Source organism: Lampetra planeri, chromosome 2, assembly GCF_965212315.1.
Source record: "Lampetra planeri chromosome 2, kcLamPlan1.2.h2, whole genome shotgun sequence".
Taxonomy (NCBI): Eukaryota; Metazoa; Chordata; class Hyperoartia; order Petromyzontiformes; family Petromyzontidae; genus Lampetra; species Lampetra planeri.
In genome coordinates, this window is record NC_136108.1 from 21,505,517 (window position 1) to 21,526,566 (window position 21,050).

General features: G+C 46.9%; 1 protein-coding gene across 1 annotated transcript; it reads left to right on the forward strand.

Moving 5' to 3' along the window:
• Positions 1-253: 253 nt before the first annotated feature.
• On the forward strand, positions 254-21,050 carry LOC144729746 (cyclin-dependent kinase 14-like). The gene is made up of 15 exons (XM_078610215.1): positions 254-543; positions 1,081-1,112; positions 3,063-3,213; positions 5,581-5,666; positions 7,990-8,084; positions 9,537-9,616; positions 11,066-11,160; positions 12,416-12,478; positions 13,634-13,757; positions 15,038-15,158; positions 16,177-16,270; positions 17,152-17,215; positions 18,239-18,287; positions 19,458-19,597; positions 20,578-21,050. Exons 1-15 carry the CDS (start codon positions 498-500, stop codon positions 20,706-20,708), a joined length of 1,371 nt encoding a protein of 456 aa, XP_078466341.1. The 5' UTR covers positions 254-497; the 3' UTR covers positions 20,709-21,050.

A 21,050-nucleotide genomic window follows, 5' to 3' on the forward strand; every position in this document is an offset into this window, starting at 1 on the left:
TTTGAAACGCCGTGCCATGTTTGGCACGGGGGACGCATTCCAAATCCCATCGGCTGAAACTACCCCGAGGAGTTGAACACATCCCTTTGTCTCACACAATGCCATTTCAATGCTCGGCTTCTTTGGAGCCACATGATTGCAGACGCACGAGTCACGGCAGTCATGTGCCCGGGATGAATATAGACTTCACATGAACAGTTAAGGGGGTACACAGGCCCCGTTTGTTGCACTCAATGCCCCCACACATCGAGTCGGTGTCACACGAACGTGGCTGCTGGTGTCTTCTGCCATCATTGTGAACAACTTAACCAGCATTTTTATTTTATTTACGCACAACTTGCAACGGCGACTGATGCTTCGGCGTGAAGTCGCATTGGTGTCCGTGTGATCCACGCTTCTTCGTGTGTCCACGAGAGCGTCAATCGGGTGTCTCGTGACAATTGGGACCACGGTTCGAGGCGGTGATTTCATCACGCGTCTATTTCTTCTGAATCGAAATGGAAAAAATAAAGAGAAATGTCACCTCTCGGCTGAGCCGCATCAGTGAGTATCGCACGGCACGCTTCGTGCGCTTTAAGGTGAATTGAAGTCAAATTAAACCACAGGCTGTGAGATTTCACATTCTTGTAATTGTACTTGCGGCTTGCAGAATCGGCAAAAGCACGATTCCTAAATTGATGTCATCATTCGACACAATCGTGTGCTTTATTTGCTTGAGCAATAACTTTCATAATGCTGCAATTATATATTTTTTAAGATGTTATCAAAAGTTTGATTGAACACTTTTTACATTGTTGACAACCCATTCAGACATTGTGTACGAATAACGTGAGCACGCAGCACGAGCGTGATCACATTCATTACAACATTTTGTACAACTTTCATCATTTCTACAAGTCTAGCATGAAGGGTTTGTTACGAGTGTTTTCTTTGCGCGTTTATTCCATAGCCCTTGACATTATTCATGCACGAATGCAACTTGGTGTTGCATTTAGCTTACTGCTAATTAGTGTTACAAGGACATTATCATGATGGGGAAGAATTTACTTATACTGTGTTAACATTTGTGTGTGCGTTTAGATTTGAAGAGAAAACCCCGGGCATGTGAAGAGGTGATGTTCTCAAGTACTGTACAGATATCAGTGTTACATTATTTGCACACTTTCATTCAGCAATATTTGTAAATAGAGTAAATGGCACTCATATATTTTCACATATATTTCAACAAATGTGGAAAATATTTTGACAGGTAAGCATGGGCTGAAGAGTTATAAAAGGTGGACGATGTGAATCACGTTTCGTCTTTTCTGACGTGGAACCAAAAAGCGCGACATTTTAAGCCAAGATGAGGCAATGGAAAGTATGTGATGCTTAAGGCCCTTTAAACCCTATAGCCCTTTTGCGGTGTTTATGTTTGACAAATGACTCTGGGGTGGTCGCGTTATGCAACTTGTCAGGAAAATCAAGCTGCCCTGCTTTGTACGTTGAACTTCTGTCGCACCGTACGTAGCCAATCCCGCCAATCAGAACTAAACACAAAAAGCAGTTCTAAAGAAATTAGTTTTCAACCTACAAACATGTTTCGTTGACGGTGTGCAGCAGCAATCTGTGGCCGTCAGCTCCTCCAGTGTGGAGCTCACGATTGGGGCCCACACTCATCCATGACTGCACCAAATCACTGGCTAGAAATTGTCAATTATTTTACAAGACTCCCCCTGCCAAGTGCATTTTGTCAAGTTCAAGTTAATTTTCTTGGTTTTTTCGGTAAAATCACGTAGAAGGGAAATAAATAAAATAATGAAAATAAAATAATAAAAATAAAACATAATAAAATACAATTCTCACGACGTTTCGGCCACAACGCAAGCAGCCGTCCTCAGGTGAAGAACAGGGCTGTCGGAAAGACAGCGTCTGAATGAATAGTGTTCATTTTGTCAAGTTCAAGTTCATTTATTAGGTATAGCCCTGTGAGCCATTCGGCTCTTGAATCGGGTGCAACCGTAACAAACAAAAACAAGAAAACATCTTAAAGTGAACATGTGACTAAGTGCAAACAGAAAATCCAAGAAAAGACAGCAAATATTGCAGAAAAAAAGCACCGTACACCAACGCTGTGTGCAAAAATCCCAGTGGGATGCAAGTCAAACAACAACAACCACAAGACAACTTAGATTAAAGCCATCAGTCTTACTCCGTACTACTACAAACATGGCCAAACCAAAACAACTTTTCGAAATCACCAAAATAAAGTCATGAAAGCAATGAAACAGTGATCATAGGAACTGTGCCTGGGCGGTTATAAAGCTCGCGTATTATATTTAGACACACACATCCATTATGCATTGCTAAATACTAGTAAATAGTAAGTACGTGATGAACGTGATAAAAATACAAGTGTTAAACCGCGCAGCGTGAAGATGTGCACCATCTAGTGGTGAGTAGAGGAGTAGAAGGGGCCTCTTCAATACCGTCCACCATAAGTGACTTTCAGGGAATATTGAAAGGTTTCTGTGGTATCTTTGTTGGTGTCATTCTCCAACGTAACTTCATTACACTGATTATCAGAATGTTTATTTTTAACATCTCAACTGTAATCATCACAAATAGCAAGAATAATCGTGCCCACTGGCCTGGTTGACTTGAGTCTCACGAGATTTTCGGGAGGTTTGGAGCATTATTGGGATGTGGACAATGAATAAAATATAATTCGTGGTTTGTTGGCCTGTGGTATAAAACAATTCACGTGTTGCTGGTTTAGTTGGTTGATGGATTATAGTTGTTGATATTTTTCCACAGTTTGTAATGTGAATCTGTGGATTAGGCACAGGTTGCATTGAAGCAAGTTTATGTAACTGGCCCTGGCAAGCCCGTCCTCATAAACTTTAATTTAAATAAACACATTACCTTAATGTCACAACAACAACAAAACAGCAAATGCATGGCTCACGGCAAGTACTGGACGAAGGTACAACGCGTTGTGTTTCAAGACGTAGGCATGGAGTTCAAAGCAATGGTTGGTGGTGTTGATTTAGTGACACGCGCGCCCGTCTTGTACCCCCCAGACGTGGGAGTCGAAGACGCTGCCGCGGAGAGGGCCCCCCCACGGGGGCCCGCAGGAGGGAGGCCCCGCGGCCCTGCGCCACCACTCGGTGGCGGCACCGCGGGCCTCGGGGGGGCCCTCCCCCTGGCGAGACCCCCTCCTGCTGCTGCCCGGTGAGGCACCGCACTGGGTCACGTGGCCTGGCTCAGACTCAGCCCATGGGGCCCATGCTGAGCTCGCCTGTGGCCAGGCTCAGTGGCTCTGAGCCGGCCCCCTTGAGGCCAGAGCCGAGCCGTGTTGGTGCGGCTCTTCGACGTGACGAGGGGAAGGGGCCCTCATTCAGCAGCTGCTTGATGAAGGGCTGTGAATGATGTATTGGTCACGTCTCAACTTGTAGATATTACACTCTTGGCTTGTTCATGGCATTTGTCGTCTGCTGAATTTATTTGTGGATCTGTGTGTGATTCTGCCACGTTTCCCCTTGTAAATGAAGTGCTGTGTATTATTGCTCCTGGATTTATTTATTACGCAACTTGATTTGTTGGAAGACATGCGTGTGTGTTTCTATGGATGTTCCAATCGGTTTTTACTCTGCATTTACCGGTAACCTAAAGGGGGTAACCAGCCTAAAACATTGTTGCGATTGGTAAAATGGTAGCGCCTCCAAGTGGATGCACGAGTCACAACATGCCAGGCTTCCTTTGTCCCCCCTGGAGCACATTGCACACCAAGTGTCAGAAACGATGTTCGTGCACACGTTGATGCCACGTCGCGACCACGAGATGGTGCTCGTGTTGGGTAGAAAGCATCGAGCGCTGTGGTTCTTCTTCACCTGGCGGGCACGCGCCCCCTGGTGGTGCGAGATGCCCCTTTTGGGGGGCGCGAAATATGGCCAGAATTGTATTAGAAGGTACATCATCAAAAACACAAATAAAGCACGAGCACATAAGGGGCCGTCCATAAATGACGTCACGCGATTTTGGACGATTTTTGACCCCCCCCCCTTCGTCACACAGCATCACAAAAGGTCAGACCCCCCTCAAATATGACGTCACAAAGCTCTGCCCCCTCACCCCAAAAAATAAAACATGGTTCGAATCGCTTTAAACTATTGTCATGGTAGTGCGTATTTAATGTGGCGCTGCACTCTGATGTTGTAGGAGAAAACATGTATTAAGAAGTCTATTTAATTAAGTAGAACGTGTTGTCTATATTTATTTAAAGTTGCGCATTTTGATGTGACGTCACATTTATCACCCCCCCCCCCCTCGTCACACATCGTCACAAATGTCTAACCCCGCCCCCCCCCCCTAGGTGCGTGACGTCATTTATGGACGGCCCCTAAGTACAACTACTTTGTTTCATCAAACCGATGTATTTATTCACATACATTTTTTTACTATTTGGGTCTTTCGGAAAAGTCACGTAGATAGAAAAATAATACGTGACTTTGATAATTGGTTCTTTACCCTTCTATCTGGCAACAAAACTGACACCTTTGTTGCCAGATAGAAGGGTAAAGAACCAATTATCATATTTTTACTGGCAAATGAGGTTCCCATAGAATACGTGACTTTACCGAAAGTCCCAACGAGTATGAATTCCTGCAGTCACGAAAGCTTTAAGTCAAGATTTATTTTAAAAAATATGATTGAGAACCACAGGGGTGCAAAGGCTGCAGTGAAGGTTAAGAATCACTGATTCAACCGATACTGTTGACTGAGCATTCATTTACGAATAAAGTGATTGGAGTGGTCTCCATCCACGGGTCTGGAAGCCTTGGGGAAGATAAGACCCAAGAGCAGATGGTGGTCGAATGTGAGTCGTATGGATCTCTGTGTGAGTCTGTGGCTCTGTAAGTCAGCATTTCTGTGAGTCTAATAAGAGCAGATGGGGGGAGACTGTCAGAACAGAACTTGGAGATCGCACGTCAATTGTGCAGCAGATGCGGAATCCTACGGATGGGAGAAAGCCTTGGCAATGAGGTGTGGCAGTGGTGACATCAATGGCTTTGGTCATAATCGCCTCTTGATCTGGACCAATTAATAAGAGTGGGGACTACAGGGATAAACTTTAGATTGTTGTTAATGTTAGGCAATTATATACAGTAATTATGTTTGAAGAGAGCCAATGGAAACGTCTCGGTTGTTACGGCATTACAAGAGGAGGGTTAAACAACTAGGAATTTCAGAGGACGAGTTTTTAAGGATAACTGTCGAGTTTATAGCAGCAGCTGCACGATCGAGCATAATGAAGGGAGTGATGGTGTGGTATGGTGGCAATAATAGTATTGGTTGTGATGGCTTCTTGACTTGACCTTGACTTGACCGTGTTATGAAATATTAAAGCACCACAAACAGAAGCTGGGATGTTCGCGTGGTGACAACGCATTTGTTCACTCCCACAAAAGGGTGCAATTTGCTAGATGCATCCAGTGACTCACAGTGGGTGGAAAATTGTCTTTGGATATGTTTCACTCCTACTTACACGTGTGTTCGGTAGTTATAGAAGTGCAGTGTAACAGAGCGTTTGTGTGTTAGATTGTGAACCCAGCACCTCCAAGGCCCTTGAGCATGTGACGGGAGTCAATACGTCAAGCAACGCGCAGCATCCCCACGTTGGCCTGGTAAACAAATCGAATGTTTTTGTATTTATTGTAACTTTCTGACCCACCCCGTCTGGATATCTATGAAAACGAGCCTCATATCTCATTAGATTCTTCCATTCTAAATACAAATTCTGATTCTGATGTTTTATTTTCTCATGTCATGGTTGCACAATCGATACACGGTTATATGGCTCTAATGTATTCTATTTTAAAACTCACAGCCAGCTGAAAGCCAAATTTGATCATTCATTCAGTTCTGTAATAATAATTGCAGTTGCAATTTTTCAGTTTTAACTGCCAAACAACTTTTTCCCTAAATGTACAATGTTGTGTACTGCATTAATCTACAATAAACGTGATTAAATAAGTGTTCAGGCTTTTCCTGCAAGGGGGACTAATTATCCCACGCAATCCTCGCCTCATCTCCCATTACTCAAGTTATTGGCCAGAAAATCCAGAGTATGATCCTCTTGGAACATAGCCTCTGAGGCTTACTGATGCCCTCTTGAGTACTGTATTATTAGTATTACGAATGATTGTCATAGCTGAATATATCAAAAACCAAAGTTCTACTTGTTAAAAAAGTTGACAATTTGCAAACACATTTGCCATGAGCACCCAAAGCCTCTCCACTCGCTTATGAATGCAGCCCTCCCAACATCATCGCCATCGGTACACGGTCACACGCGTCTCTGACACCTCAACACTAATGGTGACAGGGTCCCACAGCTGGCATCGCCATCCCTCGTGGTCTTGTGATGCTGTAATCCAAATCGTCCTTGCACAGAAGCTCGTCTGTGTCTCCGCGGTGCTTCTCCTCTTGGGTGTGTTCCCACCTTTGGCTGCCATTCTATCAACAATCTCCTCCATCACCCTTTCTAGCAGCATGCCCTTGCCCAATCTGACTTCTTTTCCTTAACAGCCATTGCAATAGATGTATCTTTGTATTTCTTCTCTGATCCACCTGTTCATTTATTTCCGTCACTGTAATTCCCAGAAGGCATCTCTGCTTGCATATTTGCAAGCTTTTCAGCTTTTGTTCAGTTTTCTTTGCCACTGTCGATATTTCCAATCCATAGGTTACAAGAGGTGTTGTGTAATCATGAAACAAGTTATTCACTTGACATACAATACTGGAACGTACATTTTTAGTATCACGTTTCCAAAAAACACTCCAACCTGCTCTTGCTCGGATCTTGATTTCATTTTTTTTACGTAAAAGTTCAAATCACAAGCTTTCTTTGCAACTGCATATCACCTTACTCCACAAGCCTGTAATCCAGCACTATAGGGGGGCAAGGTTTGGTGGGTCACACAAATTTTGTAAAATCCCCTCCCGTGGGCATCAAGGTGCCACAGCCTGGCTTGCCAGGAGAAGGTGGCACAGCAAATTGTGGACTAATATCATCTGTCCCTGCTATATGGGATACAGTTTTTCCAACTCCAGGTGCTCTGATTTCCACCCACATGTAAAACACTTTTAAATTGTCTGATAACGTCTCATGGTGAGATGCAATTATCGTGGGCGACGATGCTAAATCAATATAAACATGGTCATGATTACCCATCACTGGGTGTGAAATGCTATTGATGTTTTTCATATGAATATACCATCAACTTTTCAGTTCAGTATTCTTCTTTCGTGGCATGGGGAGTGGTGGGGGGGGGGGGTAATCAACAGTTTGTATAGATGATGTCATAGTTCAACCAATCCAAGGCGGCAGTCGACGCTGTATGGATTGCAGCGATACCGCCCGGGTGTGCGTGGATGGCGCACGCGTTGGCGGAGCGTTTGATGGTTCGGGCCTCCACCATGTACGCATCGTGTACGCATGTCTCCCGTGCTGCCTCCGAGCGCGGTTCAGCATGGTCCAGTTGAGTATTGCTGATCGATAATTCACTATGTAACGCGATTTTTTGTTCCTGGGTAGTAAGTGTTATTTTCTAATTGCGTATGCCTCAAAAGTATAGAAAATGTCTATTATTCCCCACAAACTTTGCTTTTGTGACCAGGACTTTACGTGAAGGAATGACACAAATGCACACCACGTTTTCTCATTGAAAATAGGTAAATTTCAAAATGTCACTGTCCTGGTCACAAAAGAAAAGTGTGTGGGGAATAATAGCCATTTTCTGTACTTTTGAGGCATAAGCAATTAGGAAATAACACCTACTGCCCAGGAACAAAACTTGTTTTTGGTACACAGTGAATTATAGTGGCCAACGGAAGCTAGTAACACTCGTTGATTGGCACACAACAGGCTGGCTGGCAACTGCTCAAGTGGCAATGCCCCCGACGGTCGCTGGTACGGGCTAATCACAGTGCGTCTCTTGCCTTCAGCTGGCACCTCGCAAGTTTGGTGGCGAGGCGCTCTACGTGAGGCTGCAGACAATTGGGCAGGGCTCGTATGCCACCGTGTTCAAGGGCATCAGCCGGTGAGGAGGCACTGTGCACCGACATTGTTTTGGTCACTAACAAAAATGCGTCACACGTAGGCTTTCACGGCTAACACTATGACCCGTATTTGTTTTCGGTTAGGACGCGTAGCCTAACTCTCAAACGAATATGTATAATACAAAAATAATAACCAAATGTTTTTTCCAGAAATAAAATTCTGGGTCCAAACAAATCACGTTTACTAAGGGTTTCCTTCCAGAAATTCTATCACGTGTTGGATTTCTAAAGCGTGTAAATGCAACCATATCTCAAGGCACGATATGAAGAGGGAAAACATGCCCATGTAGAGAGTACGAAGAGGCGTTTGATAGCAGGGAATGAGGGGATAGATTCTGATTCCGAAGCTAACGGCGTCAGGGGTGGGGAAACGTCCAAGCGGCCATGCTGCAGAGGTTCATGCTGTGGCGGCTATCAGCCGTAAAACACAGGCCCTCTGCTTCATAGCTGACGTTACCGATCCTGTGACGTTTTACCGAGAGAGAGAGAGGAGTAGGCCATGTGTTCCGGCGTCATTGTCAAAATATGTCCAATTTGATAACAAACAAACAAAAAATTTCGCCCATCACTTAATTGGGAAAACAACATAAGAATAATCAGCCTTAATTTTCAGGCCTGATGAAAGGGGAGAGAGTTATACTCGTTGAGTAAAAACGCGTTGAGGGCATGGATAAGCGTCCACGCAGCAGGGGAGGTGGGGCATTAAAGATGTTGCACAAACGGAGGTTTGAGGTCCTGCACAGTTGGGATATGCGAGAGGCAATCGAGAGCCCAGGATTGGTGGTGGCTTCAAGGTTTTAGACCGTCTGCCAGCGCGATGGAGACGTTTAGAAGGTGCACGCATAAACTGGAGTTTTTCCTTAGTGCGTTCTTGTTTATCCGGAGAGAGTTCTTGCCCATCTAGGGTGAGACTGCATCAAGGCAGAATGCAGGAGCAGGGCCAATGACAATGTAGAGCTGAGTGTCATCAGTAGAGAAATGATGGTCAAAGTTGAAACTGGAGATGGTTTTGCCAAGTGGCAGGAGATATATTGAGGAAGGCTAAGGGCCAAGACTAGAACCTTGTGGAACACCACAGCAGAGTGATTTCTAAGCATAAGACAGCATTTGAATGGAGACATAAACGCAGTGGTTCGAGAAATAAACACCATTTAAATGTGACATCCAATCATGGATTCTAGATTTGAAGCTTTCGTGACTGTAATTATTCACACTCTTTGTTATTTTCGGTAAAGTCACGTAGGTAAAAATTTAAATAAAATAAATGAAAACAACTAAATTAAATCACGACGTTTCGGGCGCAACACAAGCGTCCGTCGTGATTTAATTGAGTTGTTTTCATTTATTTTATTATTTTGTTGACGTTGTAACGTTGCCACTTGGCGCACGTGCTCATCGTAGTAGGGCCCCGCGTGTGTGTTGTCCCGCCGCAGTGTGACGTGGCAGTTCGTGGCCCTCAAGGTGGTGTACATACACGAGGAGGAAGGGGCCCCCTTCAACACCATCCGTGAGGGTGAGTGGCCACTACTTTGCCGCTTCAACACAACGCAAATTATTTTCCTTGGTTCTTTCGGTAAAGTCACGTAGAAGGGAAATAATAAAATAAAAAAAATAAAACATAATAAGATAAAATTCTCACGACGTTTCGGCCACAACGCAAGCAGCCGTCCTCAGGTGAAGAACAGCGTTCCGACAGCCCTGTTCTTCACCTGAGGACGGCTGCTTGCGTTGTGGCCAAAACGTCGTGAGAATTGTATCTTATCATGTTAAAATTTTATTATTTTATTATTTCCCTTCTACGTGACTTTACCGAAAGAACCAATAATATGAATCCAAGCAGTCAGGAAAGCTTTAAATCGAAATTTACAGCGCAATTTGTCATCTACACAGCATCTTAACGGCCATGTACACATCTCAAGATGCTGTACGGATAGAGGGGGCAAACGTGCATCTGGAGATTTTGAAGGAGAGCCGGGGTGGGGGGTGGGGCATTCATTGCAGGAAATGAGTTGTACAATGTGGCAGGCCAGTGGAGAATTGAGATGACATAATCCAGCGCGGGCTTTTATTTATTTTGCCAGCAACCATGAGACGGGCCTACTTCGCAGTGTCACTCTGTGTGTCTGCTGTCCAACACACACACAAATATATAGTAAGATATGTAGTTAAGCGTTGCATTACAGATGTGTTAGGCCGAGGTAGGTAGAAAACCAAACACGGTCATTCTATTGTGCAGTAATTGGTGAACGAGTTGCTGAATCCACTAAGTCGATCTTTCAATCTTGCTTTGACCATTTCATCGCAGCGACACTGCCGCACGGCGAGCACAGCCGTGAGCCCGCTGCTCACCCCGTATAACTGGAGCACTTCCGTTACATTTTGATTTAGTCTTCACCCAATTTTAAATATAAAAGTCAACATCAATATCGGCCGGTACGTCTTCATAGCACAACATGGCTGTTTGATTAAAATGTAACGTGCCAGACGTAGCCAGGGGCCTCAGAGGTCAGAGTGCTGAGCTGCCATTTGCTAAGATCCCTGGGTCAAACCAAGCAGTCGCTTGCTATTATCACGTCTCGGCCCAGCCACTAATGACTGCACACACAAAGAAAAAAAACCACCACATTAAATTCGGATCTGCACTTAATTAGGCTAAATTCCTTTTCGGAGAATTACATTTCATGTTGGCCGTCATGTGGCGAACATTACTGTCAAATACAGAGTGCCTTGAAAAGGTCAGAGGTCATTTGAAGGGATCTCGGAGGTAGCTCTGTGATAACCGCTTCCCTGGGCCGTTCTCTCGCACGAGGGGGTCGCACTGCTCTGTGAGGGGGTCCAAATGGATTCTGCACCGTGTTTACATGACGCCGATAGCGCAATGGAGATGAAGCTGTGGGACAATTACATAAAGAAGCCCCAGAAACCCCAAGGCAGCATCCTCCTCCCCTGCCCCCCTCCTCAGTGTCCCTGCTGAAGACTCTGAAGCACGCCAACATCGTGCTGCTCCACGACATCGTCTACACCCAACACGCGCTCACGCTCGTCTTCGAGTACCTGGTGAGTGCTCTTCGTGCCCGCCTGCCCGCCTGCCCTGCGTGGCCTGAATTCATGCGCAGACCCGGCACCCGCGTCCCCCGCGGGAATGGTTACACCGATCCGTACCAGGCCTGGGCCAAATGTTGTGCATTCCCGGCGATCTCGAGCTGCTGGGCAGACTTTGAAAATGACCCCGTCTGGAGTCGTTTTCAAAGTCGGGCCTGAGAGCCCATTAAACAATTCGACTAATTTGCAGATCGTACTTTCGGTCAGTGAACATTATACCACTTACGTCTAACGTGAACGCGTGCATTTATGATACGCAACACAGCACATTGTCTGTGCTCTATTACGAGGTAACTTCTCCACTCACCGCCTCTGAGCACAAAAAAATCTTTAAAAATGTAAGCATCAGGGTCAAACAGAGAATAGGCAAAAAGGTCAGATCCTAAAGTTAAGTATACTTGCAGACATCTTTATACTTGTGCGTGTTTGGGTCTTGTGATCGGAGAGAAATGTGACTTTAACATGTGACCTCAAAGTAAAATACAACATCGGCAAAAAAGGTCAAATTAGATTGAAAACTCATTTCTTTAGACTTGCTTTCTGTTGTTTAGATTGGTGTCCTTACTCTGCACCTCCGATTAGCATGATTAGCTACGTACGGTGCGAAAGAAGTCCAACATACAAATGATAACCTGTTGTTATTCTTGTGGGGACTGTGGTGATCTGATTGCTTTTGAACAGTAATCGTTCCAGCACTGCATGTATCAAGGGACACCTGCAGTGTGTCACGCATCATTGTAAATCCTTGGACTTGAGACCTTTGAGGTATGAGTGGAAGGTTCTGTATGAAAATAAAGATGATCCTTAATGTACACGGTGACCGGCTTATATATACAATGAACCTCTTACTTCGCAACAGATGATTGAACATCGTGTGGCTCAATTTATTACTGTGAAGAGTGTTATCATTTGTAATAATAATGCAAATTGTAAAATGTATTGAGACAGATGAGACATATGTAGAAGCTTTGACTTAAAATAATTTGGGGAATATTTAATTGGATTTCCCTGTATATTCCATAAAACTCATCGCTTTTTTTTCGTTACAAATGACCCGCACTATTTTAGCACGAGCTTGAACATTACGACATGCTGAAAATATCTTCTCTGCGTTATAAAAAGAGAAGGGCCCGTCACGGGGAATGCGCGTACGTGCGCTCACTCATTCCAGAATGCGTGAGCTAATTGTACTTCGGTTCCTCGCCTGCAGGAGACCGACTTGCACCAGTACATGGATAGGCACCCAGGGGGCCTCAATGCGCACAACGTGAAGGTCAGTGACCACAGCCTCCTGCCAAGGCCACGTGTCATGTAACCTGCTCGTGGGTTATGTTGCGCTGCCAGGAGGCGCCCGGTGGCACGACGGTGGCACGGTGGATACGCTCGCGCCTCGCAGTAAGAAGGGGCCTGGGTTTGATCTCCGACTCGGGCTCCTTCCTGTGTGGAGTCTGTATGCCCTCACCTTGTTCTGCATGGGTTTCCTCTGGATTCTCCAGTTTCTTCTCGTAGTAAAAAAAAAACATACGGTGTAACTAACTGGTATTGGCAAAAATTCCCAATGCTCAATGTACCTGCAAATTACTCAATTGGGATCACGCACATCACCATCATTGCCTACTGCGAAAACTTGGCAGAACCCTCAGCTGAGGCTTTCTTGGCTAAACAGGTGTAACAACAACAATGATAATGACTACGTCAGTTCACTTATGTATTTGTACATCTCCGCGTAGGAATGTGTCTGCTCGTGGCTTGTGTGGCTGCATGACGCACACTTGTGCTTCGTTCAGCTGCTGCGTCTCGGTGTGATCACTCTCTCTTCGTGTCTGTGTGTGCTGCGTCTCCGTGAGGAACGGTCACGTCGCGGTTAGAAGCGCTGCACTGTGAACCCCGCGACACGAGTTCGATTCCCGCTCACGACCAATAACAGTGGTGAATGTTTGAACTGGTCCTGGGCCTCCCCTAGGTCAACTCAGCCTCAAAGGAGTACCTGGTGCAGTGTGTAAGCATCGAGTGGTCCTGGCCTCCCACCTCATCGTGTGCCGTGTTGGCCCTCATAGGTGCTTGCTAACAGAACTTTCCCCAATAGTCTGAGGCTAAATGGGGGGGGGGGGGGGGGGGTATTTTGTCTTTGTCTTGTCTGTGACATGGTTATGCCATTGACAGAGAAACATTAAAGGGTGTGTTTCATTGCGAAAAAAATAACATTTCAGTCAGTGGGCCTTCTGGAGCCATGCTTTCATTAGCATTTGTTTAAGAAGCAAACTCTCGACTGGTTCGAGCTCTAAACTAAAGCAAACGAATGGGGAGCATCGGTGAAAAAGGCACATTGATGAATCGACTTCATAGCCCTGTCCTGCCACCCTGACGCTCAGGGACTGAGGTCAATCGGAGCTGATGTCTCGTGTACTGACTGGCGTTGCGTGTGCAGCTGTTCCTGCTGCAGCTGCTGCGCGGGCTGGCGTACACGCATTCGCGGGGCATCCTGCATCGCGACGTCAAGCCACACAACCTGCTGCTCGGCGCGTCCGGGGAGCTCAAACTTGCCGACTTTGGTAATCGTGAAGTCTGTACGGACACAAATGCGCGCATGCACGTCGTCACGTGTCGTCACGTGGCGTCACGGTCCGGCACTCGCCGTGTACTCTGCACCACCACATGTCCCCGAGGCCCTCCCGAATTAACTCTGCTTCGTGGTGATCACTGCTCTGGTGCCCCCCCCCCCCCCACACACAACAGCTTTACTGCCCCCCCCCCATATGAGAGCAGCAGAGGGGAGCCACGGTGGCGAGATGTTAACTACTTTGCCTGGTATGCAGTAGGTCGTGGGTTCAATCCGGACCCAGTGGTCACGTGGATTTTTGTTTAGGTCGTCCGGTTTTTCCCTCCACATTTCGAATCATGCTTTAAAATATTTGGCTGCTATACATTTCCACGTGATAAGCCACTTCCTTGAGCTATCATCTGTCACCAGGTCACTTCTGAAAAAGAGCTATATAGTTCAGTGGGCCTTAACTGTTAAAAGAAAAGGATTAGTGATTTATATATGTTCTTTGGGTCTTTAGGTAAAGTCACGTAGATAGGTTAAAAGAAAATAATAAAAAATAACAAAAAAACTACGACGTTTCGATCAACGTGACTTTACCAAAAGATCCAAAGAATATGAATTCCTGCAGTCACGAAAGGTTTAAGTCAAGATTAGTGGTAAAGTTTAGATTTAGTCGGGCTTGTTGTTAACAATGGCAATAGATGACCACCACCAGCGGTAAAGTAAACTTAACTTTTATTTAAATGAATAGCAAGCTTTGTGTTAAACATCGCATACACAATTTTCAACATTATTTTAAGTTAAAATAATGAATTAAGGCTCATGTATTCCTTGCCCTAATTTAATGTAACCCTTTTTATTGAAATCCCACCGATTACTTCGTCAGGAAAGTTTGGGCTGTGCGTGTCACAAACCCACGTGACCTCAGTCCACATGTGGCAGTCGTCAATGGCTGCCTCACACCAAGAAGAGTCTGGGTTCGATTCCCGACTCAGGCACCTTTTTGTGTGGAGTCTTTATGTTCTCCACCTGTTCTGCACGGGTTTCCTCCAGGTTCCACATTTTCATCCCATAGATAAAAACACATCGCACTGTGACTGGTATTGGCCAAACATCCGAATGCTGGAAAATCACGTGCAAATTATGGCGTTTAGAAATACGGATAACCTCGCACCAAGCACCAGAAATGTTGTTGAGACTCAGTAAGTCTTTGCTGGGTGAACATAGCCGGGTAACAATAATAATGCTGTACCGCCACCGCCGCTGCTGCTGCTGCCGCCGCCACAGGAATGGCAAGGGCGCAGTCGGTGCCCAGCCGCTCCTACTCGAGCGAGGTGGCGACGCTGTGGTACCGCCCGCCCGACGCGCTGCTCGGCTCCACGCGATACTCCTCCGGCCTCGACATGTGGTCAGAGCAACCGGCGGGGCAGGACGCTCGCCCCCGCCGCACGGACCCCGGCCGCACCGTGCCCTGTCCCATGATGCACAGCTACTGCATTGGCCTCTCTCTCAGCGTCGCCTGCTCATTTCACTCGAACATTATGAATCCATTGCGGTTCCGATGACGTACGTGTACGTCATCGGTTTTTCTTCCGACTCAATCCCGAACGGAATGGGCCATGCGGGAGGGCGTGTGGCGCAGTTTGGCACCAGCTATCATAGAGTGTGGCCGTGTCGTCGCTGCGGTGAGTACAGAAGTACTACGCCTCTCTAAATAAGATCAACGCTGAACCGCTTGCGCTTTCCGGGATTCAGCGGTGAACGGGACACCCACCCCGCAATTTGCAGACGTCCCGGAACGGGAAAGGGTTAGAAAGGTGGTAAAAGTGCAAACCTGAAGTCACTTGTGCAAGCGACTACTGGCAGAAAGGCCTTCACTCAAGGAAGCCCAAGAGAGTCCCTCTAGTGCAGCGGTCCCCAACCTTTTTGGCACCAGGGACCGGTTTCGTGGGGGGGGGGGGGTCATCATTGGGTCTTTCCCCCTTTTCAAAGAAGCTCTCCAGCGACGTTTGTTTTTACTCATTTTGGCTACTAGGGGTTAGCAGCTTGTGGGCTTACCAACACTGTGACTGTGACAAGTGCGCAGTGCGGGAAAGAGGCGCGGACGGAAGTGGTGAATAATAAAACAATGGGGGCAGGTTCCACGCGCGGACTCACTGCTCTCACCTCCTGCTGCTGTGCGGCCCGGTTCCTAACAGGCCACGGACCGATACCGGTCCGCGGCCCGGGGGTTGGGGACCCCTGCTCTAGAGGGTATTTGGCCTACTCTTCCACGCTCACCAGACGTCTTGGAAGTGGTGGAAGTACCCACACTTGAACCCACCGCACGCCACCTGCCAACGAACTAACTGCAGAGTGCCCATTGATACAGGCTTCGCTCGCGCCCACGTGTTCTTTCCTTCCTCTCCCGTGTGTGTGGGGCACAGGGCTGTCGGTTGTATCTTTGTGGAGATGCTGCAGGGCATGGTGATCTTCCCCGGGGTGCCGGGCGTCTGGGATCAGCTGGAGCGCGTGTGGCAGGTGGAGCCGCGCCGTTCGTGTTGCACCGTGGGGTTATTTCACAATTATAATAATCATTTGCTCACATTTGTTCTTCTCGGTGTTATTGCCATTAAATAACCCAGAATGCAAAGTGGATTTTGAAAATACAGAAAAAAAAACTGCAGATAACATTTCCCAAGCTCCGCGTAATGCATGCTCGAGATTAGGGATCGCACGAGGGCGTCCGGGCTCGCTACCCTACCACGGTAGGGGTAACGATCGGGAGCGGTATCACGCCAGTCTCATTGCGCGAGGCGATCACGAAGGAAGGCGCTGTAGTTTGTAGACACTGTCCGTAGTAGTTGCACAGGAGTGGGCGATGTTTCCTGTGTGTCATCCCACGTGAGTGATTTGCGCGTACATTTGGCAAATTTGGACCGTGACGCCAGAACGCAATGGCATAACTCTTTTCGAATGATGTCACGCGATCATGACAGTTAATACACGTGCAATATTAACCAGGGCAGCCTGCCGGGTTGGAGCTGTGAACCTCTGCAACAAGCGGGGAACGCGCTGCCGCTGGGCCATGTCCTAGGTTGGCCACATCGCGGCAACCCTAGCTGCACCTCGTGAGCAGCTTCGGTGGCATCGGCAGGTGACATGGCAGTGTCCGCTACAACCTCCCCGCGGAGAGAAGGAACGCCCGGTTCCCATGGGGCTCGTACTGGGCAAGGCCAGTGAGAACCCACGTTCTCACAGCGGCTCCACCCGGCTTCAACCACATGTGAAACGTTCTCGGGTGACAGATGCACAGACGAACAGACGGCTGGTCAATTTGGACAGAAACGCCAAGCCCTGGGCATAGAATTAATCGGCGCAATCGGCTCCCTGAACAAGCATGTTTTAACATCCCCGTCCAGGTGCTTGGGACACCAAACGAAGAAGAATGGCCAGAAGTGACATCTCTGCCGCTCTACAAGCCAGGTGAGTTGTGCTTGGAAACTATTAAACTGAACAATTTGTCTGTTACCAGGTAAGGCCCACTGAGCTGTATTGCTCTTTTTTCATAAGCGACCTGGCCACAAATTATGGCTGAACGAAGTGGCTTATCGCATGGAAATGTATAGCAGACAAATACTCTAAATGCATTTTGATTCTAAATGTGGAGGGAAAAACCGGAGGACATGGAGAAAAATCCACGCGACCACGGGGAGAGTAACATGCAAACGCCAAATATACAGCAGGCGTCATGGTCGGGATCGAACCCACAACCTCCTGCATACCAGGCAAGGGAGTTAACATCTCGCCACCATTACTCGACGGCCTGACTATGTTCAGGCCATTGAGTAACCCAAGTAGCCAAGTGGCCGAATGGCACGAACGCCACTGAGCCTGTGTTCACGGAGCACTGAATTGAGTATCATCTGCTGCACATAAACTGTCAGAGTGCCATCTGCTGTAGAGTGGGCATCTATGACCCTGTGACAGTAACCCATAAGAGGGCATGCCAATCTTTGCTCGTGCTGTAACTCACGTGCCCAGTATGAACATTAAACGATAGCTAAATAGCAACTGGCCAACTTTTATTTTAAAAAAATAGTATTTTATCTCAATGGGCTCTTAGTGGCCTAAATGTATAAATATAGTAGAGAAATATACAAACATTCAAATGGAATGTGTTTAAATGTGTACTTTGACACAGAGCATGCTTTGTTCCGCAGATCTTGATTAGGTCTTCACAAATGTACAGGCTCAAGCAAAGTACTAAATCACATTTTAAATGATTTGTTTTTGTACAGCCACCAGTGGCTTGCTTGAGACTATAAAAGCCCCCCGTTTAGGAAATTAATCTCTCTTGAGTGGGAGTCTTGAATGAGACCCAGCTGTTATGTTGGCAAAATATTGACAAAGGCATTGCCCTCTTGAGCTATCTAGCAACCAGTTTAACATAATGTACCTTTCAATATATTCACTAATCCCACTGTTGTACTGTACTTGCGTTTCCAGAAGACATTGTGCCTCAAAAGCCGCGGCAGCTGGGAAGAGTATGGAGAATGTGAGTGGAGTGAATTCGACTTGACCGTGTCTCCGCTGCTGAATAAAACATCACACGATACTCTCAGTTTTCCTGGAGGCTAACACTTGTAACTTATTGTGTTTTTGTACTTTTATTATTGTTTTATTTTGCTTATTTACCCAGCAAATCCTGAGTCTCAAGACTAATTTTCTTGAAGGTACTGCCACGTTTTTTTGGAATAGGGAGGCGATGTTGCTAAATGTAATCTCAATTGAGTAATTTGCAGGAAATGTTAGCATTGGGATATTTAGCCAAAACACCAGTTACATCGAGTGTTGTTTTTTTTACGGGTGTAAACTGGAGAACCCGGAGGAAACTCATGCAGAAACAGGGAGAGAACACACAAACTCCACACAGAATGGTGTCGAGTCGGGGATCGAACCCAGACTATTCTTGCTGCGCGGCACTAGCATGACCACTTCACTCCCATGCCGTCTACGAGGGCTTTAATGTTGAATCACATTGTTCCCGAGGGATACGTTCCGTAGATGCTCGTGAATAACAAATTCCGAAAATTATTGTTGGCCCAAAAAAACCTCTTTGTAATGAATTACCTTAAATGAATTCATAAATAAGCTATTAAATACGTGAAAATTATCTCATCACTTTCTCACGTCACATTCTCTCTCATCACTTTATCTCAGGGGTGGGGAACCTTTTTTCTGCCAATGTCCATTTGTATAATTATAATCATTCGTGGGCCATACAAAATCATCAACTTAAAAATTAGCCTGTTATAGTTGGTCAAACATTTAATTAACTCAACCCTAATGTGATAGCAGGAACTGCTTCTCTTTGGCGAGGCGTGTGATGTTAGCTGGTATTGATGATGTTGCTACTTGCAACTGCTTTTCCAGGTTTGCTCCTAGATTTATTGAATTTCGAGTCCTGCCTGCAGTTGCCGTGGCAGGGCCACACCAAATGATTTCGCGGGCCTCATACGGCCCGTGGGGCGGACGTTCCCCACTCCTGCCCTATGTCATCACCTTCTGTCGTTCTCGATGAATCAGCCATGTCGAGTTCCAGACGCGCTTCGCAGGCAGCCAAAATCGCAGACGGCAAGTTCATGAGTAAGGAGGCGATGGCCCGTGGCACCACGGCAGGATCGTTTGCTGTATTACAAACTCGTGCGGTACTCCTGTGTGTCAGGCTGGGCTGTGTCCCGCACGCAGAGGACCTGGCACGGAGCTTGCTGCAGTGCTGCCCTGGCAGGAGGCTGCCTGCCCACGCAGCGCTGAGGCACTCCTTCTTCAGCGACCTCCCTGCCCGCGTGCGCGCTCTGCCTGACGGTCAGCCCTGCAGCATCGTCGGCATCACGATCGTAGTTGAAATTATTTGGTGTTTCGCGTCATGCTCATTTGCGCAAAGCTCTCGCCAAGGGCACAGACGTCAACTGCGGTGTTGTTTCACAGTCAGGGGGCAATCGCAATCGAGTGATTTGCAAGTCATTTTTCAGCATTGGGATGTTTGGCCAATATCAGTTGCATTTCATCGGATACTCACCGATGATGTTGCCATTTGTGCAACTCCCAAGGTCCACGAATCTACTTGCTGTACTGCCGCCTTCTGCTTGTTGTCATACCATCTTAAACTTGCTCCACTGCCATCTCCTGGCCATCTTAAAGCACCGCAGGTTTTAAGTTTCATAAATCTGTGTAACTCACCAACCCTTGCCTCCAAAGCACTGGGGGTGAAAGCTGTGCAACCTGTGTTGATGTCTTTGTGTTGTTTGTTGTTGTTACGTTCTGACCCGCCCCGACTCGACATCTGTGAAAAAGAGCTTAATAGCTTATCGGATTCCTCCAGTATACACAAATCTGATTCTGATACACACTTGCACCAGGTACGACCTACGAGAGCGACCAGCACAGGTGCATGCAACCACGGACGTTGGCAAGGAACTTGCCTTATGTCGTCAAACTTACAGGGAATCGCTTTGACCACCGGTTAAGAGCCGATTGTGATGAGGATGATGATGGGCCTGCTGCTGCTGCTGAGGATTGTTTTTTGTTTTTGTTGCTTCAGTGAACTTTTATTTATGTGAAAATGTGTCTACCCTTACAGTGTTACAGAGCCGTTGATGTTGTCGTCATCACCAGGTTTCCATACTATCTCAGCATTTGAGAATCGAAGCACTGTGGCAGATCGAAGCCCAGACATTGCATTGTACCTTGTTTGTATGTTGAGAACTTCTTTCGCACCGTACGTAGCCAACCGTGCTAATCGAAGGTTCGGCATTAATCCGAATGCCGTGCGGTTTGCAATGCAGCGCTGTCGGTGTTCAGCGTGGAGTCTGTGGAGCTACTGCCAGAGGGGTCGGCGCACTGCAACCCCAACAGCAGCACCTGGAAGCCCAGCAAATGGCGGCGGCGGCAGCCGCAGCAGCAGCAGCCATGCTGAGAAGCGCGTCGTTGCCACGCACTCGTGGTGGGCACTGTGGTGGCTCGGAGATGTTAACTACCTCGCCCGGTGTACAGGAGGCCACGGGTTCGATCCCGGCCCTGACGACGCCTGTATATTTGTAGTTTGCACGATCTCCCCGTGGTCGCGTGGATTTTTCTCCGGGTCCTCCGGTTTTTCTTTCCACATTAAGAAACATGCTTTTAGAGTATTTGGCTGCTATACATGACCACGCGATAAGCCACTTCGTTGAGCTATCATTTGTGGCCATGTCGCTTCTGAAAAAGTGCTATACAGCTCAGTGGGCCTTACCTTGTAAAACAAATAAAGTGTGGGAGAGCA

Excerpts from the sequence above, each read along its gene's own strand:
- LOC144729746 (XM_078610215.1), top strand. The coding sequence starts at position 498 with ATGGAAAAAATAAAGAGAAATGTCACCTCTCGGCTGAGCCGCATCA. Across the intron at positions 9,617-11,065 it reads CTTCAACACCATCCGTGAGG|TGTCCCTGCTGAAGACTCTG; the intron begins GTGAGTGGCCAC and ends CCCCCTCCTCAG. Across the intron at positions 17,216-18,238 it reads TCTGCCGCTCTACAAGCCAG|AAGACATTGTGCCTCAAAAG; the intron begins GTGAGTTGTGCT and ends TTGCGTTTCCAG.